The sequence below is a fragment of the Rhineura floridana genome, chromosome 19 (assembly GCF_030035675.1).
Source record: "Rhineura floridana isolate rRhiFlo1 chromosome 19, rRhiFlo1.hap2, whole genome shotgun sequence".
NCBI classification, from domain to species: domain Eukaryota; kingdom Metazoa; phylum Chordata; class Lepidosauria; order Squamata; family Rhineuridae; genus Rhineura; species Rhineura floridana.
This window is the reverse complement of record NC_084498.1, coordinates 7,484,249-7,511,429: the sequence shown is the minus strand read 5'-3', so window position 1 is coordinate 7,511,429 and position 27,181 is coordinate 7,484,249. Positions and strand designations below refer to the sequence as shown.

The 27,181-nt window shown below is 44.4% G+C and overlaps 1 protein-coding gene across 2 annotated transcripts in view; it reads left to right on the top strand.

The window, feature by feature from the left end:
- The window catches only part of P2RX7 (purinergic receptor P2X 7), a 45,143-nt gene that overhangs the window by 5,556 nt on the left and 12,406 nt on the right, over positions 1–27,181 (top strand). For both annotated transcript variants that reach the window (XM_061602795.1, XM_061602794.1), the window contains exons 2-12: positions 4,527–4,659; positions 5,044–5,115; positions 5,986–6,058; positions 8,076–8,172; positions 8,893–8,973; positions 14,091–14,220; positions 16,288–16,424; positions 19,859–19,952; positions 20,270–20,335; positions 20,449–20,565; positions 23,028–23,126. In XM_061602795.1, coding sequence (XP_061458779.1) covers positions 4,654–4,659; positions 5,044–5,115; positions 5,986–6,058; positions 8,076–8,172; positions 8,893–8,973; positions 14,091–14,220; positions 16,288–16,424; positions 19,859–19,952; positions 20,270–20,335; positions 20,449–20,565; positions 23,028–23,126 — 972 coding nt within the window. In that variant the 5' untranslated portion in view covers positions 4,527–4,653. The remainder of the gene's footprint in view (positions 1–4,526; positions 4,660–5,043; positions 5,116–5,985; positions 6,059–8,075; positions 8,173–8,892; positions 8,974–14,090; positions 14,221–16,287; positions 16,425–19,858; positions 19,953–20,269; positions 20,336–20,448; positions 20,566–23,027; positions 23,127–27,181) is intronic.

The following is a 27,181-nucleotide window of genomic DNA, read 5'->3' as shown; positions in this document are numbered from 1 at the left end:
GCCAGGACTTAGACTTATAAGTGTTATAGGAGGTGAATCAAGCAAGGTATCCAGAGCACAGCCTTGTCCCGACTTCTTGGATGAGTTTCAGTTGGTACAGCTTGAGAACGTTGACAACGTGCTTGGACAGGTTCGTGCCACCACTTCTGTGCTGGATCCTTGCCCGTCTTGGCTAATAAAAGCTAGCAGGGATGGAACAGCCAGCTAGGCCAAGGAGGTGATTAATGCCTCTCTGCGAGAGGGGGTGGTCCCTGGCTGCCTGAAAGAGGCAGTAGTGAGACCACTCCTGAAGAGGCCCTCCCTGGACCCAGAAAATCTTAATAACTATAGGCCGATAGCAAATGTTCCATTTCTGGGCAAGGTCCTGGAACGAGTGGTTGTGGGCCAGCTCCAGACACTCTTGGATGAGACCGATTATCTGGATCCATTTCAGTCGCGTTTCAGTCGCGTTTCAGGCCTGGTTTTGGCACAGAAACAGCCTTGGTTGCCCTGTATGATGACCTTTGTCGGGAGAGATTCTCCTTGATCTCTCAGCGGCTTTCGATACCATCGATGATGGTATCCTTCTGGGGAGACTGGCTGAGTTGGGAGTGGGAGGTACTGCATTGTGGTGGTTCTGCTCCTACTTGGCAGGTCGCCTCCAGAAGGTGGTGCTTGGGGAACATTGCTCGGCACCCTGGACTCTCCAGTATGGGGTTCCACAGGGGTCAGTTCTGTCCCCCATGCTGTTCAACATCTACATGAAACCGTTGGGTGCGGTCATCCGGAGCTTTGGAGTGCTTTGCCATCAGTATGCTGATGACACGCAGCTCTATTTCTCCTTTTCATCTTCTTCAGGTGAGGCTGTCAATGTGCTGAACCAGTGCCTGGCTGCGACAATGGACTGGATGAGGGCTAATAAACTGAGGCTCAATCCAGACAAGACTTAGATGCTGCTAGTGGGTGGTTCTTCTGACCAGATGGTGGATGTCCTGAAGGAGCAGGTTCATAGCTTGAGGGTTCACCTAGAATCATCTCTGTCACTTGAGGCTCAGGTAGCCTCGGTGGTATGGAGTGCCTTCTACAAACTTCGATTGGTGGCCCAACTATGTCCCTATCTGGACAGGGATAACCTGGCTTCAGTTGTCCATGCTCTGGTAACCTCTAAATTAGATTACTGCAATGCACTCTATGTGGGGCTGCCTTTGAAGACGGTTCGGAAACTGCAGCTTGTGCAAAATGCAGCAGCCAGATTGGTAACAGGGACCAGACGGTCCGAACATATAAAACTGATTCTGGGCCGCTTGCATTGGCTGCCTGTATGTTTCCGAGCTCAATTCAAGGTGCTGGTTTTGACCTATAAAGCCTTACACGGCTTGGGACCACAATACTTGATGGAACGCCTCTCCCGATACGAACCCCCTCGTACACTACGTTCAAGATCAAAGGCCCTCCTCCGGGTGCCTACTCCGAGGGAAGCTCAGAGGATGGCAACAATGGAGAGGGCCTTCTCAGTGGTAGCCCCCAAATTATGGAATGATCTTGTTGACGAGGTGCGCCTGGTGCCAACACTGTTATCTTTTCAGCGCCAGGTCAAGACTTTCCTCTTCTCCCAGGCATTTTAGCATGTGTTTTATACTGTTTAAATTTTTAAATTGTGTTTTAAATTTTTTTTTTAAAGATGTATCTTAAATTGTATTTGTTTTTAGTTACTGTAAACCGCCCAGAGAGCTTCGGCTATGGGGCGGTATACAAGTATAATAAATAAATAAATAAATAAATAAAATTATTTGACTATATAGTGTGTTAATGGCAGATAATGAGATTCGGACAGAAACATGCTTGATTTTGTAGCTTTATCTTTCAATCTGTACATGTAAAGCACATTTCCTCCCCCCCTCAAGTATTCTGGGAACTGTATTTACCCCTCATAGAACTACAGTTGCCAGCACCTTTAACAAATGACACTTCCCAGGATTCTTTGGGGCGATGTGATTTAAATGTATGGTGTGTATGCAGCCTAGGACACATCCACACCATACCACACTTCCCCCAAAGAATAGGAATTGTGAAGGGTAAACTACAGTTCCCAAGATTCTTTGGTGGAAGCCATGAATGTTAAAGTAGCTTTAAATGTATGGTGTGGATTTTGCAAGTTTATTCAGAAGTAAGTTGCACTGAGTTCACTAGGATTTGTTCCCTGTTAATTGTGCATGGGGTTTCAGCTGAGAGTGGCAATCATGTATTATTATTTACTGAATTACTCCTTCCTAGACTCCCTCTAGGATGCACACCTTAACGTGGTGAGGTGGTTTGAGAGTGTTGAAGAAGCTGAGAGCAATGTCATCAGGAGTCTAGACCAAGAGGCTAGACTCCTAGCAGGGGCACCCAAGGCAGAATGGTCAAAGCTGAGACACCAGACAAAGATTCATCCAAACTCAGAGGAAGGCAATGGTAAACCACCTCTGAATACCTCTTACCATGAAAACCCTGTGAACAGAGTATCCAAAATGCAACACAAGACAGTGCTGGAAGCCACAGACCTGAACTTACAAGGTCTGAACAGACGGTTCATGACATTTGCTCTTGGAGGTCACTGATTCATAGGGTCGCCATAAGTCGTAATCGACTTGAAAGCACATAACAACAAACTCCTGAAGGAACCCAGGGCAGCAAACATGTCCACAACAAAAACCATGTTTTAAAAAGCATTCAAAAACAGTTATAGTCAAAGCATTCTAAAAACAGTTAAACATTCTTTTATCCAGTGATCTCAGGGTTGCCAGGAACAATATTACTCAGTCACCAAATGCCTGGGTAAACAGGAAAGTTTTCAAATTTTTACTGAAAGTCAATAATACCGATATGTTTCCGGGCCAGATTCAAAGTGTTGGTTCTTACCTATAAAGCCCTAAACGGCATCGGACCGCAATACCTGATGGAGCGCCTCTCTCGCTATGTACCTACCCGTTCACTACGCTCGACGTCGAAGGCCCTTCTCCGGGTCCCAACCCATAAAGAGGCCCGGAGATCAACAACTAGATCTAGGGCCTTCTCGGTGGTGGCCCCCGAACTATGGAATGCCCTCCCAGACGAGATACGCCTGGCGCCTTCTCTGTTATCTTTTCGGCGCCAGGTAAAAACTTACCTTTTCGCCCAGGCTTTTTAAATTTTGTAAATTTTTAAATATTTTAATTTAACATTCTAAACTTAATATGATCTTAATTTAAATCTCAATGGCAATTTTATTAATGTTTTATAATTGTACTATATATATATATATTTTTCCACACTTGCTCATATTTTAATTGTGATTTTATTTGTTGTACACCGCCCTGAGAGCTTTCTGCTATAGGGCGGTCTAGAAATGTAATTAATTAAATAAATAATGAGGGAGACAGACACACCTCACCGTGTTGGCATTCCACAAATGGAAGCCACCATTTTAAAAGCCCTGACACAGGCCAGTGCCAACCAGCAGCCTCCAGTGGCAGCACCCACTAGGGAGCCAGTCCCACTGAACTCAGTGGAAACTACAAGTAATTGTGCGTAGGTCTGCGGAGCAAGTCTGCTAGAACTGTGCAGTAAGGATTTTTGTTTACAGCAAGAGAACTTGGGGGGAAGAAGTAATATGACTCTGGAGCGGAGCTCTTTGAGTTTGCTACAGACTATCTATAGTCTTACATGTTGACCTCTAAAAACATTTATGGAGAATGCTTAGTGATTTAACTGGAACTTACTTCCAAGTAACTGAGGTTAGGATCACATAGCCTTAGAAACAAATTTCCCAGAGTTGTGATTTTTTTCCTAATTGCATTGAAAAGTACTACATTCAGTTGACCCAGACATCTTTAATATAGATTTATTTCTAAGTGTATAACTTTTGGCATTTGATTCATGAGGGAAGTAGATTCTTCCAGACAAGTACAGCTTTGTAAATTTGGCACGTGACCTTTCCACCCACGTATGGTGAGTGGCATGATGTAACCAGCCACTCTTAAAGAGATACTTTCAACACAAATAGAGGGTGGGGGTATATGCTTCCTTATGCCAAGATTCAGAAAGCGATGGCCCTGCAGATGCTGTTCGACTACAGCTCCCATCAGCCCCAGCCAGCATGACCAATGTTTAGGGCTGATGGGAGTCATACTCCAACAACATCTGGAGGGCCACAGATTCCCCATACCTGCCATATGTTGTTGGCAGGCAAGCTTTTTAAAAAAATCTCCATACCATGAAAATATTTTGTTGCTGAGGGATGGGGATCTTAGCCTTCCAGATGTTGTTGGGCTACAACTCCCATCATCCTTGACCATTGGACATGCTGGCTGGAGCTGATGGGAGTTGGAGCCCAACAACATCCGGAGAGCTGTTTTTTTAAGGCATATGAGCAGGCCAGGTTATTCTTTTTATTCTGATCAGTTGGCAACCTTACCATAGACTCAGGAGGGAAGTTTCCTTTTCCAAGCTTCAGTTCCCCCATAAATAAAATGGGTATGTAGATAAAAAAGGAACCACCTCAAGTCCTTTCCACTGTGTCTCTCCAGCGTGGTGCTCATTGCTGACAGACGCTATCAGAAGAAGGACTCTGTTATCAGCTCAGTGCACACCAAAGTGAAAGGGGTGTCTCAGACTGAAACAAGGATCTGGGACACGGCAGAATACACTCTCCCCATGCAGGTATGTCTCCTCTTGATGACAGGAAGGGGGCTGTCTGGTTTCCAGGGAGGCAAATGTTTGCTTTTCGGTTTGAGGTTATGAGGCACAGGTGGGGCCCCTCAGATACGGCCCTCCAGGCCGTTCTATTTGGCCCCTGTAGTGCGGGGGTCAGGTACCTTCCATTGGAGGCAGTATGCTTCTGGAAGCCAGTTTCTGGGAATGGGTGGGCTGGGTGAGGCTTCCTGGTGAGTGGCTGCCAGTCAGTGTAGACAATACTGAGCTAGATAAAGCAGCTTCCAATGTTCCTCTGTTCATATGAAACAAATGAGATTCTGGTATTTCTTGGTATTGACACAGTTAACTCCTTTTCTCCTTCTCTTTTCTCTCCTTTTTCCCCCTGGCTAGGGTATAGATTCCTTTTTTGTGGTAACAAATATCATCATGACAGAAAACCAAGTCCAGGGACTTTGCCCTGAGGTAACTGCATTTTATGCGTCATCTATGTAGAGAGAAAAAAATAAGCCATGTTCTGTTAACCAAAGGCAGAATACGTTTTTTAATTAGTGCCTCATTGCTATGGTAATCCTACAAAAGTGGGTGCTGATTCATCTTTTCCACCATGACCTCTTTAGATTTTTTTAAAAAAACTTGTAACAACTAGTCCAGAATTTCTTCTTTGAATTCTCTGTTTAAGTTTGAATCTGCTGGCAGTTAGCAAGATACATTCAGGTCTGGACATCTACAAGTATTCTGTTCAGGCATGCCATCTGGTAACTGCTGTAGTAGACTTCAGCAGCCTAAGAATCTCAGCTTTCATTTTAAAAAAATGAAATCAAGTTCTTAGTCCTCATGGTCAGGAAGACAGATTTAAGAGGGTGCTAGTATCATTGAGCAGAGCTGACTGGGACCTGGTGCTTGGCATAGCTGCTTGCCATTTTCCCTTGGCTATGGTCTCTGGTCTATAGCTTCAGTATCCCAAATCCCCATGCCTTTCTCTCCTTCAGTTTTTTAATGATACACAAAGGAAAGAAAGAATTGCCTTGCTAAGTGTTTTGCTGCTGTATTATTCGTGTTGTTACTGCTATATCTATCGGAAAAAGAAATAGAAAAGTAATAAAAATATGTTTTTTTTTAAAAGAAGAAGAATTGCCTTGCTGAGAGTGAGAGGCAGCCCAGAATAGAATCGCTGGCTGCAAAAAGAGGTCAGGGCTCTGGCAGTCCTGCACTTTCAATATTTGTGTGCAAGAGGAGGTTTCAGCAGGCGTAGTCTGAAGTAAAGCATTATGCAGTGCTCATTGTTTAAGTGCATATTGTATATTTACTCTCCCAACCCTTTCTTTTGCTCAGTTCCCCATTGCCAAAGCAGTTTGCTCTACTGACAAGAGTTGCATGAAAGGTCATATGGACCCCCGAAGTAATGGTAGGTTGATTTAATATTTTTAATGCACTGCAGAAGCCTTCTGCAGTGTGTTTAATAAGTCTGCTTTTTCCATTGCATTGTTGGGCAATGCAGTCCGATCCACTTTGGCCATAAAAGTTCAACAAACAATAATAAAACATTGGAAACAAATGTTGCGCTGTGTGTAGGTGTGTTGCTTAATTTTGTTTAAAAGCAGCACCACAGCAGCAGAGAGTAACAGCAGATGTTGAAATGCGAGTGGGCCAGCGTGTGCGTGTGTTTGCCTAACAAAGCAGGCTTTTACCCTGCATCAGCATCATTGAGACTTAGTAAAATAAGAAAAGCTACTTTATTTATAGAAATACATAGTAGATAGAAAGGCAAACCTAGTTCTAACTAACTAGCTAAGTTGGAGGCATAACTCCCAGGTGTAGGAGTCAGCCCCATGCTCCGAGAGAGAGCAGAGGCAAAGGGAGTCTCCTCTCTCCTGATCAGCCAGAGGACAAAGGAATGGAAAGGGCAGAAGGAGGAGGGGCAGGTAAGCTTCCCTAAAGGCATCACAGTCTAGGGACAGAAGGAAGTCAGTCAGAGCATCACAGGAAAAAGGTAAACAAAGCCTATCCATCTGGAGGACCCTAGCTCTATCTTCCCTCTGGAGCTTAAACAAAAGAACAAAACAGGAGATGCTCTTGCCCCACTTCCAACAACAAAGCCCTATGAGGAGAGACTGAAAGAACTGGACATGTTTAGCCTTGAGAAGAGAAGACTATGATAGCACTCTTCATGTACTTGAAAGGTTGCCACACTGAGGAGGGCCAGGATCTCTTCTCGACCATCTCAGAGCGCAGGACATGGAATAATGGGCTCAAGTTGCAGGAAGCAAGATTTTGACTGAATATCAGGAAAAACTTCGTAACTGATAGAGCAGTACGACAATGGAACCAATTAGCTAGGGAGGTGGTGACTCTTCAACACTGGAGACATTCAAGAGGCAGCTGGACGGCCACATGTTGGGGATGCTTTAAGTTGGATTCCTGCATTGAGCAGGGTTGGACTCAATGGCCTTATAGGCCCCTTCCAACTCTTTTATGATTCTATAACTCCTGCTACTACAACAGTAGCTGTGTCACTTGGTTAAGAAAGGCTTGTTATAAATTGGTTATATGGAGTTATCACATTTTATCTTTACAGCCACCCTAAAACAAACAAACAAAATCCCAGAAGTGGGACTTGTTTAGGATAGGTCATAGGATTAAGAGTGAACTGTGCAAGCCCTTTGCCGTGCATTCAGGTACAAATCACACTCAAAAGAGCTGGCACGAAAGTTCCTTTAGGGTAGAGATTTTCAACTGAGGTTTCTCATTATCATGGTTAATAAACCACACAGATTTACAGTGAAAAATCTGAGACTCTGAGAGTCATTCAATTTCATATACATCTTAAAAATAATTTTAAAAAATGATTTATTGGACATGCACTTGACTTTAACAGATGCTTTAGATCAGCTTTTGCCAACCTGGTACACTCCATAGGTTTTTGCTGGCTAGGGCTGATGGCTGTTGCAGTCCAAAGCATCTGGAGGCTGGTGAAGGCTGCTTTACTTGTATTGGATGGCCACCTGCCTCTTAATCTTAACCTACTTTGGATCCAGTTTGGCCTACAATATGGTAATGCCATTTTATTTATTTATTTGTTTCATTAGATTTCTTACCCACCCTTTACCATAAGATACCATAAGTTTCAAATGCTAGTCCCATGGAATTTCATGGGCAGTGGCAGAGAAGGCCAGAAAGCAGCTTGTGAAATGTCCCAGAGATTGTCTTTGGTATGGAGGGTTGTCGTTTGGTTGTGATTGCTTGCTATTATATTTGCATTTGCTCTTCTGTAAAGGAATTGTATCTGTTCCCAATTTTGTCTAAAGACTGCAATAATAAATCAGTTAAAATTTCTGATGTTTTTAATTTAACCAAAACAACAAATAAACAAAAACAAGATTATGTCCCTTAAATGAACAAAAGTTCAATTGTCTTCTCTGCAGGGATTCAGACCGGCAGATGTGTGAAGTACAACACGACCATCAAAACATGCGAGGTCGCAGCTTGGTGCCCTGTGGAGTCAGTTAAAAGGGCTCCAGAGTAAGGTGTTGTTTTGCATAACTGTTTTTGCCCCCTTTAACAGGGATGGGGAACCCCGGGCTCAGGGGCTAAATGCGGCTCTCCAGACATCTCTGTTGGGCTCTTATTGATTGACTGATTGACTGCATTTGTATACAGCCCCACAGCCGAAGCTGTCTGGGTGGTTTACAACAGAGCTCTTGGAACTCTCTCCAGGCCAAACCCCTCACTGGGCCTGTTTCACACTCTGAGGGTTTTTGTCTGGCCTGAATGTGTTCTTGAACTCTGATGATGCCTCTTGCTTGCTTGGGTGGAGAAGAGAGAGGGGTGTGCATGTAGAAACTAGCCTTCTGTACAAAGATAAAATGCACATTTGTTGTTCCACCCACTTTTGCCTCTTGCCTTACCAGCCACTGGCAGGTGGTCCTCAGAAGGTTTCCCAGAAGGAAATGTGGCCCTCGGGCTGAAAAAAAGTTCCCTGCTGCACTTTGCTGTATTCTCCATGTGGGTCCCTGGCACTGTCCCATTCCTGGTGATAACAATAAAGCCAGTCAAATATATTTACAACTCTAGAAGCACCTATGAATCCCATTCACAGTTTCTGGGAACTTCCCACCCATTCAGCTTTCAATGCATGGCTGCTTTCCACCTAATAGTTAAACTGTAGGATGATGGTTATGATATTTAGTAAATGGGACCATCTCTTACATCTTTCATCCTTCTCCTGGGATCTTCTTTTAGGCCTGCCATTCTGAGGAGTGCTGAAAACTTTACTGTACTCATTAAAAACAACATCCACTTCCCGAAATTTAATTATACAAAGTAAGTACATAGGCATATGTTTCAACTTCCATTATTTCCCTGTTCCTGGTATATTACTGTCACAATGTCTGCCTTTGGGGCAATGTTGGGGATGCTTGTTTAAAGCTGTGTTTGTGTGACTTGCTGGAGCTGTCTCCAGGGCCCAAATGTCTCCCCAGTGACGTTTGCATGTTGTGGAGACTATAATCCATGGTTTACGTGATGGAGCAACATGCTCATTCACACTGCCCGTTTGCTCCCATGGCACTCCTCCGCTACCTCAAGTAGGAGCAGCAGAGCACAAGCCTTCTCTGTCTCACTGTGACCTCCAAACCAGCATTCATGATCTGTTTTGCTCCAAGCAAACCAAAGTAGCTAAACAAAGAGCAAACCTTGGCTTCAGATCATGGGTTGTTTGGAGTGAAACAAACTACAGGTGCTGGTTTGGACATCATGATAAGCCAAAGCTCAGAGCTTGGAAGTAACTAGTTACAAGTAACGAATTACTTGTAATTTATTACTTTTTTGAGTAACGAGTGGGTAACTTCATTACATTTTGCTGGTAATAGAACGAGTAGTAACTTCATTACTTTTGAGGAGTAATTGTAATGTTTCCAGCATTACTTTTGCGCATTACTTGGGGGGGAGCAGGGGAAGTCTGCTGCTCCTCTGATTTGTGAATTAAAATCATGTGCTTCAAATTGGGCTTTTGTGCAGCGTTGTTCTTCCTTCATGCTCTGTGGGTGCTTAGGAGGTGACGAGGAAGGAGGTGGAGAGCAGACGGGGTGGACAAAACAATTGTTTAAAAATTGACAGGAGTGGAAGGAGAAAAGAGCTGGAGGCTCTTCATTGAAAGACTGGGCGGCAGGCGCTGGAAAGGTGCTGTAGGCAGCATAGGGGAACAGGGGGTAGATGCATTATACCCATCCCCTGTTCCGGGTCTGCCCAAAACCAGACGATAACTGGGGGAACGCAAGGTTCCTACCAACCTTCGTCTGCTGTTGTGCAATGCCAGGTCTGTGGTACAAAAAACTTCACTCATCCACGACATGATCTTGGATGAGTGTTCTGACCTGGCATGTATTACGGAGACTTGGCTGGATGAGGCCTCTGCACCCATTCTCGAGGTGATGTGTCCGCCGGGTTTCCGCTGCGCACAGCAGCCGAGGGTGGGCAGGCAGGGAGGGGGTGTGGCAGTCATTTACCGGGAGTCCTTGGTTTTTGCCAGATCTCCTCTCCATAGGACCAAGTTTGTTGACTGCATGTACTGGAGGTTGGGCCCGAAGGGCAGTTTAGGGATCCTGCTGGTGTACCGCCCACCCCGCTGCACAGCAGACTCCCTGGCCGAGGTGCTGGAGGTGGTCTCGGCTGTACGGGCGTTGTCCCCAGAATTGTTAGTGCTGGGTGACTTCAACGTGCATGCCGGGACCACTCTCACTGGAGCCCCTTGGGATTTCCTGGAAACCATGGCTTCCTGGGAACTGCACCTCAGTAATACTGGGCCCACCCATGTAGCCGGTCATGCTCTCGACCTTGTGTTTGTCCTGGGAGAGGAGAAAAGTGCTCTGAAGTTGGGAGTGGTTCTTTCCACTCCTGTGTCATGGTCAGATCACCATCTGGTAAACATGGACTTCACGCTGCCACACCCTCTCCGCAGGTGATGGACCTATTAGAATGGTCCGCCCCAGGCGCCTGATGGATCCTGATGGATTCCTGACTGCGCTAGGGGAACTGGAACCTGCTGAAGGTTGCCCAGTTGAAACCCTGGTGATGGAGTGGAATGGAAAGATCACCGGGGCGTTAGACCGGGTGGCTCCGAAATGTCCTCTCCCCCTGAATAGAACTCAGTTAGCACCATGGTATACACCACGGCTGCGTATTCTGAGACAGGAGGTGAGACGACTAGAACGCCGGTGGCGGAAATCCCGCTCCGAAGGTGTCTGGACACAAGTTAGAGCAGCAGTAACTGCCTACCAAGTGGCAATAAGGACAGAAAAGAAGGCTTTCTTTACTGCCTCTATTGCGTCTGCAGAGTGCTGTCCCAGGAGGTTGTTCCAAGTGGTCCGAAGCCTGGTCGGTCCAGTTGCTCAGGAACCCTTGGAACAGTCAAAAGCCTCCTGTGACACTTTGGCTAAGCACTTTGCTGATAAAATCGAACACATACGGAGCTCGATCCCGTGTGCCATGGATACAGTGAATGAATCGGAGTTGACCGGTTGCATGCCGGTATGCTGGGATCATTTTCAGCCTCTCTCTTCTGAGGATGTGGACAAGGTGCTCTCGACTGTAAGGCCTACCACCTGTCTAACTGACCCTTGCCCATCGTGGCTCATCATGAGATGCAGAGAGAAGTTGGGTGAGGGGATCAAGGCGGTGGTAAACGCATCCTTGAAAGAGGGTGTGATGCCATCAGCCCTCAAGGAGGCAATTGTAAAGCCCATCTTAAAGAAGCCCTCCTTGGATCCCCAAGTTTTTAATAACTTTCGCCCAATTTCGAATTTACCATTCTTGGGCAAGGTCATTGAGCGAGTGGTGGCCAATCAGTTGTCGACACACTTGGATGAAACGGATTACTTAGCCCAATCGGGCTTCAGGACTGGTCACGGAACTGAAACAGCCTTGGTCGCTCTGGTAGATGATATGAGGAGGGCATTAGATAGGGGAGAATTTACCTTCCTTGTCCTCCTCGATCTCTCAGCGGCTTTTGATACTGTCGACCACAGTATCCTTTTATATCGCCTAGAGGGATTGGGAATAGGAGGCACTGTATTACGGTGGTTCCGCTCCTTTCTCTCTGATAGGTACCAACAGGTGGCATTGGGGGAGGAGGTTTCAGACCCTTGGCCTCTCAATTGTGGTGTGCCACAGGGTTCTATCCTCTCTCCCATGCTATTTAACATCTATATGAAGCCGCTGGGGGCAATCATCAGGAGATTTGGGCTGCAGTGTCACTAATATGCGGATGACACTCAGCTCTATCTCTCATTTAAATCTTCACCAGAGTTGGCTGTGGAGACCGTGTCCAAGTGCCTGGAGTCCGTGAGTGGATGGATGGGAAGGAATAGGCTGAAACTGAACCCCGACAAGACCGAGGTACTGCTTGTGGGGGACAAGAGAAGGTTGGGAACCGTTGACCTGAAGTTCAATGGGGTGAGTTTACCCCTAAAGAACCAGGTCCGCAGCCTCGGGGTTGTACTTGATTCCAAGCTGTCCATGGAGGCTCAGATTTCGGCTGTGAGCCGGGCAGCTTGGTACCAACTACACCTTATACGTAGGCTGCAACCCTACCTTCCTGTTCATCAGCTCCCACTGGTAGTACATGCCCTGGTCACCTCTCGATTAGATTACTGTAATGCACTCTACGTGGGGTTACCCTTGAAAACGGTCTGGAAACTACAACTTATTCAAAATGCAGCGGCTCGATTACTCACAAACAGTCGTCGCCGGGACCACATCACGCCAGTGTTGTTCGATCTACACTGGCTTCCAGTTGTTTTCCGGGCCCAATTCAAGGTGTTGGTTTTAACCTTTAAATCCCTACACGGTCTCGGCCCAGTTTATCTAAAGGAGCGCCTACAACACCACCAATCATGCCGCCTGACAAGATCGGCCACACAAGGCCTTCTCTCAGTCCTGCCAACCAAAGCAGCTAGGTTGGCGGGCACTAGAGAGAAGGCCTTTTCAGTGGCGGCCCCCACCCTCTGGAACTCCCTCCCACAAGATCTTCGGCACATCTCTTCCCTGAATATGTTCCGCAAGGCCTTAAAGACCTGGCTTTTTCAGCAGGCTTTCGGGGCTTCTGGGGAGGCTTAATATTCTTCTGTTTTAAATGCCTCCTATTATGTATTGTTTGCTCTTATAATTTATATATTTCACTGTATTTTTATATTGTATTCTGCCATATTTATTGTATGTACGTCGCCTAGAGTGGCCACTGGTGAGATAGGCGACACATAAATTAAATTTATTATTATTATTATATATATATATATATATATATACAAAAAATATGTGTGTTGGGGTATCTTGCTGGGGGTGGGGTGAGGGGATGTGAGATTCTGTTATGCCATTCTGTTAATCTTATGGATAAAAAAAATTATTCTACTGCCCTCTGTGTGCGCGCGCTTATTTTTAATGTTGTTTTAGGCTACTTAGATGTGGAGCAGCCAAGGCCAGCACCTTATAGGCAATTTCTTTTTTAAAAAGTAACTAAAATGTAATTGTAGTAATTACTTTTGAGTAAAAGTAAAGTAATTAGTTACTTTCAGAGCAATTTTAATTGTAACAGTAATCACTACTTTTTGGGGGCCATGTAATTGTAACTGTAATTTATTACTTTTTAAAAGTAATCTTCCAAGCTCTGCCAAAGCTTCTGGTTTGCTGCTTATGGAATGCTGTGGGAATGATCAAACAATGTGTACTTGCACAGTACACGTTCATGGTAAACTATGGTTTATGGCTTATCATAATGTCTGAATGTGGCCACTGTAATAACATAGTACCATAAGAAAAACAAATGTTAAGGATTTGGCTAATTTATGGAAGAGTAGTTGTGATAAGTCATTTACTCATACAGGGAGGGTAGAATACAGCACCTAACATCTTTCGGTGATTGACACCGATAAAGGCAATACATTCTGTATTTATGTCTTTTCAGCCAGGTGGGTTTGATTGACAGATCACCTGGCCTATCCAATGGGCTCAGTTGCATGTATCCCTGGACTGAGTTGCATGTGCACAGGAAATTGCTCTTAGCATGTTTTGGGAAGTTGAGAGGTGGCTGACAGAGGTGTTAATCAACACAGAAATTGCCCAGCTTCTCTGCTAGACAAAATCTCAAAGTAGGGCTCCAGATTATATATTCAAAAGTAGCAGGAATGATGTGCTCAACATGCTTCAAGAGACATGCCCCTGGCTTCTATTGTCTGCCTTCAGGTGCCAGTTTAACTGTTGTGACAGAGATTGCTTCCAGTTATTTTTAATTTTCTTACAAACACTGGGAAAAGTCAGCACATCCACAGTGAGACAATAACAGAGGCTAGTGTTTTTAAAAAGCAGGCTTTCAGAAAATAAATGACATTCATTTTGTGTTGACTGGCAAATAAAAAACAACAACACCTTTTCCCCATTCTCTATAGAAGAAACATTTTACCGGAATTTAATACTTCCTGCACCCACAACAAGACCACTGCTCCGCACTGTCCCATTTTCCGGCTGGGAGACATTCTCCAAGCAGCAGGAGAGAAGTTTGCAGAGGTGGCTGTTCAGGTCTGTGACATTTCTTCTGTCTCTAGAATGCTTGTCCATCTGATGCTCCTGCTCCCTGCTGCTCCCTGAAAGAACCAACATAAGAGCCTATTTAATCCAGTACCCTGTTTCCTGCAGCAGCCAACTACACTCCAAGAAGAAGCCGACAAACTGACCATGAGGGCAATAGCCCCCTCTTGTTCATCTTCCCCTGCTACTGGTAATTCAGAGTAGGGTTGGGGAGAAAATCAGTTCACATTCTAATGCAAAGTGATGTAATTCACACTTCCCAAAACAAGGTATGGGCCAAAATGCAGCCAGCCTTTGAAATTCACACTTCCCCAAATTTTGCAGGCAGTTCTCCAGCCAAAAGATGTTTACAAAAATCCATATATTTGTGAAATTAATATGCAGAATGTTGCTTGCAAAAATGTTTATATGAGGGGAAATTGCATGTACAAATTTGCATACAAGAAGAAAGGTGCACTAAAGTGCTGAAGAATGTTCATGAGGGTTTTTTTTAAAGTATCAAAATGATGCAGAACTGAATTTATGATGGGGAGGATGAGAAACAGAGAAGCTGAAATTGGCAGATTTGTTCATCCCTAATTCAGAGGTATTCTGCTTCTGATACTGGAGGCCATACGTAGCCATTATTACTAGTACCTGCTGAAAGCCTCATCTATTTAATTATTTTATTTATTTATTATTAAATTTATAGCCTGCCCTTCCTCTCATTGTCTTTTTCTAATCTCCTTTTAAAGCCATCCAAGTTGGAGGCCATCATCACATCTTGTCGTAGCAAATTCCAAAATTTTAACTATGCATTGTGTGAATAAGTCTTCACTTCTGTCTGTCCCGAGTCTCCCACCATTCAGCTTCATTGGATGACTTCACTGGGTTGGATTCTACTATTATGGGAGAGGGGATAAAACATCCCTCTATCTACTTTCTTTACACCATGCACACAGTTATACACCTCTAAAATGCCCCCTTACTTGTTTTTTTTCCCCTAAACTAAGAAAAAATGTAAGTTTTTCTCATAGTAGAGTTGCTGGTACCCCTTAATAATGTTGGTTGCACATTACTGCATCTTTCCCAGTGTGGTTTAACGTCAACCCCTTTTCCCAGGGAACTCTGAGAGAGGGGAAGATGGGGGGTGTTTCCTAACAACTCCCAGCACCCTTTAAAAAACTGCAGCGCTCAGAATTCTTTGGGGGAAGGTGCAACTGTTTAAAGTGGTATGATACTGCTTTAAATGTATAGTGCAGATGTCAGATGGGGCCTTAGTTTCCATAGGGGATGTGGTCTAGTGCTGCAGTCCTGTACATATCTGAGAGTAGGGATTGGGGAATCTGTCAGTTTTGGTTTCTGTCAGTTTCTCATTTTTCCAATCTTAAGTTCAGTTCTCCACATTGCCATCTCTGTTTGTTTTTTCCCCTTAAAGTTCTCATGAAAATTCCTCAGATTTTACTGCAAATTTTTCGTAACATACACATTTTTACAAAGCATTTTCCCATAATGTAAAATGTTATTGTATATTGTATGTTATTTTCACTATATATGCATTTATATGCATACGTTAGCCTAGTATGTGCATTTTTGTACACATTACTTGACTGGAGGATAGAATTGCAACATTTGAAGGATGGCTCTGTTTTGGTTCACATATTGTTTTGGAAAGTGTAAATTTGTTACATTCGCCTTTGAATGAGAACTAAATCAAATTTCTCCTCACTACCTGGGAGTAAGTCCCACTGAACTCAGTAGGGCTTACTTCTAAGTAGACATGTATTGGCTTGCACTGGAAGCAATCAAAGTGAACTCCGTTTAAATAGGCAAAATAACTTGGATTTTGTTGGAGATTAATGCTTCAGGATCTGAAGGATTTTCTTCTCCCTTTTGATAAACTGTAAGTCGCCAAGAGACAGTTGCAAAGCCTCTTCTGCTTGGCATTAGGAATACAATTTTGGTTTTTATTTAAAGGTCTGCTCTCTTGCTTACTTTGGTCACCTTTGAAAGCATGAAGGTCTATTCTGTCCCCCTGATGATCAACTATTTTAACAGTGCACGTCTTTCTCTTTCAAGGGTGGCATCATAGGCATTGAAATTAACTGGGATTGCAACCTGGACAAATGGCTTCACCGCTGCAGCCCCAAGTATGGTTTCCGACGTCTTGATGACAAAAAAACAAACGAAGCCTTGTACCCTGGCTACAATTTTAGGTAAAACTTACTGTTGAAGACTTGGATGTATTGCTGCTGTCCCCAACCTGGTGGCCTCTAGATGTTTTTGGACTACAACTTCCAGCAGCCCCAGTCAGTACCTGGGTGCAGAATTTTTGCTGTTTTTCCCCTCCTTAAATATTTCCGTGGTGCAGAGTGGTAAGCGGCAGTAATGCAGCCGAAGCTCTGCTCACGGCCGGAGTTCGATTCCAATGGAAGGAGGAAGTCGAATCTCCGGTAAAAGGGGTTGAGGTCCACTCAGCCTTCCATCCATCCATGGTCGGTAAAATGAGTACCCGGCATATGCTGGGGGGTAAAGAAAGGCCGGGGAAGGAACTGGCAATCCCACCCCATATATACAGTCTGCCTAGTAAACGTTGCAAGACGTCACCCTAAGAGTCGGAAACGACTCGCACTATAAGTGCAGGGACACCTTTACCTTTTAAATATTTCTAGTTTCTAGGTTTCATGGCTGCAGAGACAGGTGATGCCAGGTGGAATCTCAGAAGTTAGAGAATGGGTAGAAGGGCTGTCGGATGGTCACAATAAGCTGAGGCTTCAGTTCCCTGCACTATTATTTTTTAAACTATCCCAAGACCAGCAGTGGAGTAAACTATTCAAAGCCAAGTAAATATATGCAGTTTTGCTCAACAACAACAACAACAAAAAATGTATTTTTAAAAGTGTAGTGATTGCCACCATCCTCTTAAAGTGCATTTTGGAATGGGCATACGCAGGGAATTTTAACGTTTTGATAACTCTAAAACACACAATTGTGCAACCAAAGGCATTTCCAGACATCTACAGCAATCTTTGCTGACTGCTGCTAGATTGACTATCCCACTTCCCCTTTGACTTCCTGGTTTGGTGCTGTAGAGTGAACCACACTCTGGCCTGTGCTGTAGGCCAGTGGATGAAAATCACTGGGAAGCTGCACCCCCTGCTTCCCAAGAAGTTCATGGTGGCACGGCGAAGACCAGCCTGGCCCCATCCATCGGCCAGAGAAAGAGCAGCTGCAGGGAGTTTGCTTCCCTCCCTTCCTGCCAAAAAGAATGCTCTGCTCCAGCTCCCAGTTTGCTCTGGGATTGTACAGCAGATGTGAAGCAGACTCTGGCCGCATCCATAAGGGAATAAGGGCTGCTGGGATGCATGGGTTTTGGATATGTTTCCATCTGTTGCAGCTTTATCCAGCCTGGTGCCCTCCAGGCTGAGCTGGCTGGGACTGATGGGAGTTGTAGTCCAAAACACCTGGAGGGCAGCAGGTCAGGGAAGGCTGGTCTTTTGTAGTAAGCAGGATATTAATCTTCTAAATGAATAAATGCCATGCCCAAGAAGTTGACTTAGGCTGCGGACACACAACATTTTATTCTATAATGGAGACTATTTGTTTTTTTCTATGTAGTAGTCCACATGCAATCTTGATCTACTGTGTGTTTTTTGCCCCTAAAAAGTGCTTCTTGAAACATTGGCTTCATTCTGAAAGTAAAAGCTCACTGCAGATTGATTCTGCATTACCCCACAGTTACCTGGCCATCCCCGTTGGATTCAGACTCTAACTTGCTGGTGTGTTTTCCTCTGTTATGTTTAATGTGAAATCTCACCTTCGAGCGTTTCATAGATTAGTTTACAGGTCTCTGCACAGCATCACTCTGCATGGCTACTCAATCTAAGACGTCGTAGCAATTAGACACCGCACTGGAGACCCTTTAAATAGGCTCATGGTGGGCTTTCTATTTGCACGGGGAAGGTTTCTCTGAATAGGACTACATCATCAACTGAGCATTCCTACAAACAGGTTGGAAAGCTGGTACCATCTGTTGGCACCAGCCGGCACCTCCTTGGTGGTGGCACTTCAGTCAGATCCTCCTCTAACACTGCCTCTGGTTGAGTCTCTGTTTCCTTCTCCTTGGGAGGAGATGCAAGTGGTGGCTCAGGCAACAAGCCAGGGCTGAGGGGCAGGACAGGAGCTGGCTCAATGTCAGACAGTGCTTCTTCCATTGTAACTGGAACCACAGGGGCAGAGTTGTCACCGTCTAAACTACCAAAGCCTTCTCCTGCTGCAATCCACTGGGCCCCTCCCCAGGATCCCATTCTTCTTCCTCCTCCTGATCATTCCATTGGGAGTCTCCCATGGAACTTATGACAGCAATGTGTCCATTTGAAAACCAATGTAGGCTGTCCCAGGAATGGGAAGGGTGTATCCACACACCTGTGCAATGATGTTGTGGGTGGGTGTATACCAAGATCGCAATCCCCACTTCTTCATTCACCTGGGGCATGTGCAGGGAGGAAACAGCATGAATAACCTATTCAAGGGGAGGGTTTTCAAATATGTATCAAGTAACCACACACACCCTTGTGGATGGCAGGATTTAGAATCAATCTACATTGAAAGCAGCATGTGGGGGACAAGCATAAACAATTTCAGACTGAGAAAAACTTCATTTATCTGCTACATGCGGGTTAGTGTGTGTACACAGCCCTAATTTCAGTGGGGCTAGTATAGGAGGCAGGGCTGTGGAGTCGGTACACCAAACCTTTGACTCCAACTCCTCTATTATTCTACTGTCCAACTCCAACTCCTTCATAGATGGCAAATGTATATTAACTAGTAATAACAAATTTACTGTAGTAAAATGGTATTTCATCACCACCACGTGAATCATCAGGCTAGATTGATAGAACCTAAAATATATTTATTTGATTAAAATTTCTGAACAAGAAAACTTTCTTAAATTCCTATGAAAGTTTTTATTTTGAAGTCGGAGTCGGTACATTTCTACCGACTCTGACTCCACCCAAAATTGCTTCCATCTCCACGACTCCGACTCTGACTCCACAGCCCTGATAGGAGGGAACCGTGATTATTTGTACCCCATGTTTCCATGATATTCTAAACCCATGCATTAGAATTGGCTACTTGGTTTGGGGACTAGAAATTTCCTACAGGCAATCCAAAATAACTGCCAGATTTGGAAAATATAGTCACAAGGTTTGGGGCATCAACAGAAGCTTAGCCATGTGCTTGCCAGTAAACATGCCTGAGCCAGTGACCAGAGATCACAGTGCAGAAGATCAAAGTGCATTTAGTCATTGTGCAGGAAGCGGAAGGGCAGCTGGTGTATTTTGGATTGGCTATCAGATGGCTCACTGGAGCATGCAGTACTGTGAAATGAGAACTTACAAATTATTGAAAACAAAACTTTAAAGGTCTTTGCCTGGGAGGATGTAGAGTTCTGGGGTCTGCCTGTCCACTTTGGTCCTCAAAGGAGCTTCTCATATAGAATCACAGTCTGTTAATATGATGGGGGATGCATGTTCCATACAGGTGCTGAGTGAGGAAGGAGGTGATCTTCATTGCAAGTCCAGGCAAAGTCTCACCTTATCCAAACTGGTATAATTCACTGTCAAATCTTGTTGTTTGGTCACTGTAGATTTGCAAAGTATTACAAGCAGGCCAATGGGAAAGAGGAAAGGACCCTGATCAAAGCCTATGGCATACGCTTCGACATCCTCGTATTTGGCACGGTAAAACACGTGTTTTTGTTGTTGTTGTTGTATTGTTGAATACAAATAATTGTTTTGTTGAAAATAATTTTTAATTTTTATTATTATTATTATTATTATTTGCTGTTTTGCAAGCACTTAACAGTACTTTCTCCCCAGCCACCCACCAGTATCCTCTTAGAACCCTCTCCCATTTCTGGAAACAGGCCTGATTCCATCCATGAAACAGAGACACTGATGCTTCTCCATTTGCAGAGAATAGGGTGAAAATCAATTACTCTCTTTTTAAAAAAGTAATCTCTTATCTCCTTTGTTTCCTTTTCTTTTTTTCCCCAAAGGCAGGACAATTTAATTTCTTTGAGCTCCTGGTGTACATAGGTTCAGCCCTCTCCTACTTTGGCCTGGTAAGAGACTGTTTCATATCCCATGGCATTAGGATGGGGAGGGATGATTTCAGCAGAAATTGCTTCAATTAGGAAAACTGAATCAACATCCTCTTCAACTGTTTTCTTCTCAGGCTCAGTTAGTCGTTGATTTTCTCATTACTTCATATGTATTCCGTTGCTTCAGTCACAACCCAGTGAAGGAGTATTACTACCAAAAAAAGTGTGAGTCGGTGCCAGGACCAAGATGGGTAAGAATCAGATGCAATTAATCATAACATCTCACCAGTACTTATGCATATGCTGGGGAGTTTGCCTCACTGCAGAAAAAAACAGTCATAGTTTCTGTTGAGATACCATACTAAAGTAAACTATGGTTTAGTGAAATACCTTACTCCTTGTGTACTCCCCGCTCCACCCCCTGCACAGCTTGAAGAGGAGTTTGGAAGATTTTGCTTCCGCTTTTGGTTAACCACAGCTTGCTGTGTTGTCCAGACTTGGAATCATGGCTAACATTAACTATATTTAATTTAAACAAGCCAGCTTCAGAAACCATTCACTGAGGTTAGCTTTTTGGAAACTAACTGTAGTGAAGATTAACCACAGAGTGTCAATCTAAATGACATGACAAACTGTGGTTAACCAGTGGAAGCTTCTTCCTCTGAGGTGGAGACCAAGAGCCTGACAGGAGGCTAGGCTTGCTCGCATCTTGCTAAACCATAGTTTCAGTGTGATGTCTGAATGAAACCATAATGTGTAGAGGGTTGCTTTTTTCCTTTTTATTTTTTAATTATACCAAGTAGATGTACACTTCACTGATGAAGGGGGAACCAAAAAATCCAGACCTTAAGAGAGAAAAATAGTTATTGAAGTGGTAGATGATTACTACAGGGGAGGAGGGAAACCTTTCTGGTTGTTTTTCTCTTTCGAATTGTAGCAAAAATTATTTCTTTCGAATTGTAACGTTGGAGTGGTACAAGACAAAATGCTCAACCTCCAAACAGAGCAAAAACTCTCTCTCTCTCTCTCTTTTCAACTCAGCCTTCAGCTAACCTGGTGTCCTTCAGATGTTCTGGATTACAACTCCCATCAACCCCAGCTGTGCTGGCTAGGTTGATGAGAGTTGTAGTCCAGAACATCTGGAAGTCACCAGGTTGCCGAAGATTGAATTAACCCTTTAAAACAATTTATCAAAATTGCAAAAATGCGGAGCTGGTGTGTTACTTGCTATTAAGGGCATCACAGGCATTTGCCAATAGGAACTTTTAAATTTATTTTTATTTTAATTTAACAAAGTTTATATACTGCTTGATTGTAACAGAACCTCTAAGCAGGTTACAGGAAATATTAAAATTATCAGTAACAGTTCAAACAAGTAGTTAGAAACATTTAAAGACAATTAAAATCAGCAGCAAACTAAAGAGAGATTAAAACTTATCAACATCTAGTTGTGACATTTTTGTCACTACAGCAGAGGCATTGCTGACACAGATATGCATAAAATTTGCATATCCTAATTCCTATGCATATGGGTGGGGTCTCACTGCGCTTTGCAGAGCATCCAGCCAACTTGCAAGTAAAGTAAGAATAATGTTTTTAAAATGGGGGAAGAGGAGATCTGGGGCTTGGCACAAAAGACCCCAGGCTCGAGGGCCTCCTAGCAGTGCCCATGCCATTCAGGGCAGGGATGGGGAATTCTACGTCCCTGTCAACAAAGAGTTGTGGTTTAATGTGCTGTGAGCATCTGCATTTCCTTCTGCAACAGTTAAGGTAGCTGGGGAGAAAGACTTTGGATCCGTCACTGGCCTTGTTCACACGCAACGCTAAGCCATGGTAAATAACCAACCAAACCATGTCTTGGGTTGCCAGCGTTTGTTTTCTTTTCCAGGTGTTCTTGACTAGCACTTTTGTAGCCTGGTGAACATCTGGGGTGAGGTGGGCAACCAATCCATGTTTAAGGAAGGGTACTGACTTCCTACGTACAGGAATACCCCGCATTAACATACGCAATGGGTCCAGAGCGAGTACATAAACCAAAAATGTACTTAAACTGAAGCACTACCTTTTTTCACTTATCGATGCATGTACTGCACTGCAATCATCATATACGGGCATAACTGATGTAAATAACGCATTTATAACTAAAATAAACACAGTAGGCCTTATTTTAAGAAAAAGGGAGGTGGCGTCATGCCGTTAAGTGTCCGTTCTTGCAAAGTGAGCGTACGTAAATGGGATTGGTTCTACTGTAAATATGTCCGTACTCACGAGTGTCCATAAAGTGAAGGTCTGTATAGCGGGGTATTCCTGTAATGACAAGCCACAGTTAAAACAAACTATGGTTCAGAGGTTAACAAGAAACCATGTCTTCACATAATGGTTTGACAGTAAGCAAGCCATAGTTAAGTGACTGAGTACAGTTCAGACAATCATACAAACAATGTTTTAGTAAGCCATAGTTCAGTAAATCATGGCTAAGCTTTATGTGTGATTGAGGCCACTGAATAACAACAGTACGCTTATTGCTTAGTTGTGAAAACAATTGTTTAGAAAGGTCCTAACAAGCCATATTGACAGGAGCAAGATTCAGATTTGAAATTGCTGGGTGTTTTCATGTTCTATCTTCTGCTATGAATAAGTCTAAAATACCAAGTCTATTCAGCAAAACACTTGGGGAGATATGCAAAATGTCTTTGTTTCTTTTGCTGGACAGACTCTATTTTACGTGACTTTTGTTGACGAGCCGCACATCTTTATGATCGACAAGTATTTGAGGACAAGCCTACAGAAAATTAAAGGTGAAATTATTCAGGTGAGTGAGAGTCTATCTTTTTATATAAGTGTACGCATTTGCCTGTGTACAGACAGACAGGTTTGGGAACAGATGCAACATTTTTTCAGAGGCTTTGTCTGGTTTGGACACAACACTAAACCAGCCTTTTTGCTGACCCGGTGCCCTCCAGATGCTTTGGACTACAACTCCCATCAGCCCACACCCCAGGATGGTAGCCCAAAACATCTTGAGGGCACCAGGTTGGGGAAGGCTCTGCTAAACCATAGTTTAACATTTTGAGAATAAGCCTCAGCAAATCTTGGCTCTTTTGCACCTCTACCGTAGTACAGCTGTGAGGAAGAGACTGGAACCTTCCACTTCCATTTTAGATTATTTACTCTCTTTTTTAAAAGCAATACAGAATGTGTGTGTGTATTCTTGTATATAAATAATGCACAAGAATTTATTTATTTATTTATTGCACTTGTATTCCGCCCCATAGCCGAAGCTCTCTGGGTGGTTTACAGCAATCAAAAACATTAAAACAAATACACAATTTAAAAACATATTTTAAAAACAATTTAAAACACAATTTTAAAATTCAAAACAATATAAAAACAATTTAAAAACACATGCTAAAATGCCTGGGAGAAGAGGAAAGTCTTGACCTGGTGCTGCAGGGATAACAGTGTTGGCGCCAGGCGCACCTCGTCAACTACATCATTCCGTAATTTGGGGGCCACCACTGAGAAGTCCCTCTCTCTTGTTGCCACCCTCCGAGCTTCCCTTGGAGTAGGCACCCGGAGCAGGGCCTTTGATCTTGACTGTAGTGTATGGGTGGGTTCATATCGAGAGAGGCGTTCCATCAGGTATTGTGGTCCCAAGCCATGTAAGGCTTTATAGGTCAAAACCAGCACCTTGAATCGAGCTCGGAAACATACAGGCAGCCAGTGCAAGCAGGCCAGAATCAGTTTTATATGTTCGGACCGTCTGGTCCCTGTTACCAATCTGGCCGCTGCATTTTGCACAAGCTGCAGTTTCCGAACCGTCTTCAAAGGCAGCCCACGTAGAGTGCATTGCAGTAATCTAATTTAGAGGTTACCAGAGCATGGACAACTGAAGCCAGGTTATCCCTGTCCAGATAGGGATGTAGTTGGGCCACGAATTGAAGTTGGTAGAAGGCACTCCGTGCCACCGAGGCTACCTGAGCCTCAAGTGACAGAGTTGGTTCTAGGAGAACCCCCAAGCTACGAACCTGCTCCTTCAGGGGGAGTGCAACCCCATCCAGAACAGGTTGGACATCCACCATCCGGTCAGAAGAACCACCCACTAACAGCATCTCAGTCTTGTCTGGATTGAGCCTCAGTTTATTAGCCCTCATCCAGTCCATTGTTGCACCCAGGCACCGGTTCAGCACATTGACAGCCTCACCTGAGGAAGATGAAAAGGAGAAATAGAGCTGCGTGTCATCAGCATACTGATGGCAACGCACTCCAAAGCTCCGGATGACCGCACCCAATGGTTTCATGTAGATGTTGAACAGCATGGGGGACAGAACTGACCCCTGCGGAACCCCATACTGGAGAGTCCAGGGTGCCGAGCAATGTTCCCCAAGCACCACCTTCTGGAGGCGACCTGCCAAGTAGGAGTGGAACCACCGCAATGCAGTACCTCCCACTCCCAACTCAGCCAGTCTCCCCAGAAGGATACCATGGTCGAAGGTATTGAAAGCCGCTGAGAGATCAAGGAGAATCAACAGAATCACACTCCCCCTGTCTCTCTCCCGACAAAGGTCATCATACAGGGCAACCAAGGCTGTTTCTGTGCCAAAACCAGGCCTGAATCCCGACTGAAATGGATCCAGATAATTACTCGGTCTCATTCAAGAGTGTCTGGAGCTGGCCTGCAACCACTCGTTCCAGGACCTTGCCCAGAAATGGAACATTTGCTACCGGCCTATAGTTATTAAGATTTTCTGGGTCCAGGGAGGGCCTCTTCAGGAGTGGTCTCACTACTGCCTCTTTCAGGCAGCCAGGGACCATCCCCTCTCGCAGAGAGGCATTAATCACTTCCTTGGCCCAGCCGGCTGTTCCATCCCTGCTAGCTTTTATTAGCCAAGAAGGGCAAGGATCCAGCACAGAAGTGGTTGCACGAACCTGTCCAAGCACCTTGTCAACGTCCTCAAGCTGCACCAACTGAAACTCATCCAAGAAGTCGGGACAAGGCTGTGCTCTGGATACCTCGCTTGATTCACCTGCTATAACACTGGAGTCTAAGTCCTGGTGGATGCTAAAGATTTTATCCTGGAAGTGCCTAGCAAATTCATTACAGCGGGCCTCAGATGGTTCCACCATGTCCCTGGGGCCAGAGTATAATAGCCCCCGGACAATTCTGAAGAGCTCCACTGGGCGGCAGATTGATGATTTGATAGTGGCAGCAAAATATTGTTTTTTGCTGCCCTCACTGCCCCTAAATACAGCTTACCATAGGCACTTACCAGTATATAATTGCATCCACTAGGAGTTCGTCTCCATCTGCACTCAAGCCGTCTCCTATATTGTTTCATTGCTCTCAACTCTGGGGTATACCATGGAGCCGTACGAGCTCTACACAGGAGAGGGCACTCAGGAGCAATCATGTCAACCGACCGGGTCATTTCTGTATTCAACAGTTCAACCAGGGTTTCGACAGGAGCGCCAGCCCTATCATCCGGAAAGCTCCCCCGAGCCCTTTGGAAACCATCCGGATCCATTAGTCTCTGGGGGTGGACCAACTTAATAGGCCTCCCACCCTTCCAGAGGGGAAATGCTGCTGCAAGTCTAAACTTCAGCAAGCAGTGATCTGTCCATGACAGAGGGACTGATGTAAGGCCCCCCACATTCAGATCACCAACTCCATGTCCAGTTGCAAAAACCAAATCTAGAGTATGCCCTGCTACATGTGTTGGGCCAATGGCATATTGGGACAGTCCCATGGTTGTCATGGAGACCATGAAATCTTGAGCCGCCCCGGATAAGGTGGCCTCGGCATGGATGTTGACATCCCCCAGAACCAACAGTCTGGGGGATCTCAACAGTACACCTGAGACCACCTCTGTCAGCTCAGCTAGGAAGTCTGTTGGGCAGCGGGGTGGGTGGTACACCAACAGAATCCCCAGTCTGTCCCGCTTACCCAACATAAGGTGCAAACACTCCAGACCAGTAGTCACATGGACAGGGTGCTTGCAAAGGGAGATGGAGCTCCTATAGACCACAGCAACCCCCCTCCCCTCCCCTCAGGTCTACCCTGATGCTGGACCAGGTACCCTGGTGGACATAGCTGGGAGAGACTGACTCCCCCCTGCTCACCCACCCAACATATCATGCAGTCAGACAATATCAGTTACAGTTGCAATCAAGAAAAACCAAAGAAGTATGCAACAAGTATTTTTATTTATTTATTACATTTATATCCCACCCTTCCTCCCAGCAGGAGCCCAGGGTGGTATTTTAAGTCATTCCTTTCATTGTTTCCAGAATGCATATGGGTGAATTTTCTCCAGTACATTACCGAATTGCTTAATTTTTCAAAAAACAAATTGTCAGGTTGCTTACCTCCTCTCACTCATTCTATTCTATTCTATTCTACTTCTGTATTCTATATTACCTAATTTAACATATAAGCCAATTCCCATATCCAGTCCTCCAAGGCTAGAATCACTTCCACTATTAGATTAATTGCTGTTTACCGTGTAGTCCGCACCCAGACAAACTGTGATTAACCTTAACCATTGTTAGTTGAAAGCAGGGATGGAAGGATCTGTCAATTTCGGCTCTGTCAGATTCTCATTTTTTCCAATCTTAAATTCAGTTCTCTACATTTCCGCAGCAATTTGTGGATTTTTAAAACAAAAACCATAAAAAATCACTAACATTTTAGTGCAAATTTCTCCTAATAAACACATTTTTGTATGCAGTTTTGACTAATGTTCACATCTGCAGCAATTTCCCCTAATATAATGCTTTTTGATGTCATTTTCACTTATATATTCAGTTTATGCATTTTCCCCTGATATATGCAGGGTTTTTTTTGGTAAACATTGCTTGGTAGGAGAA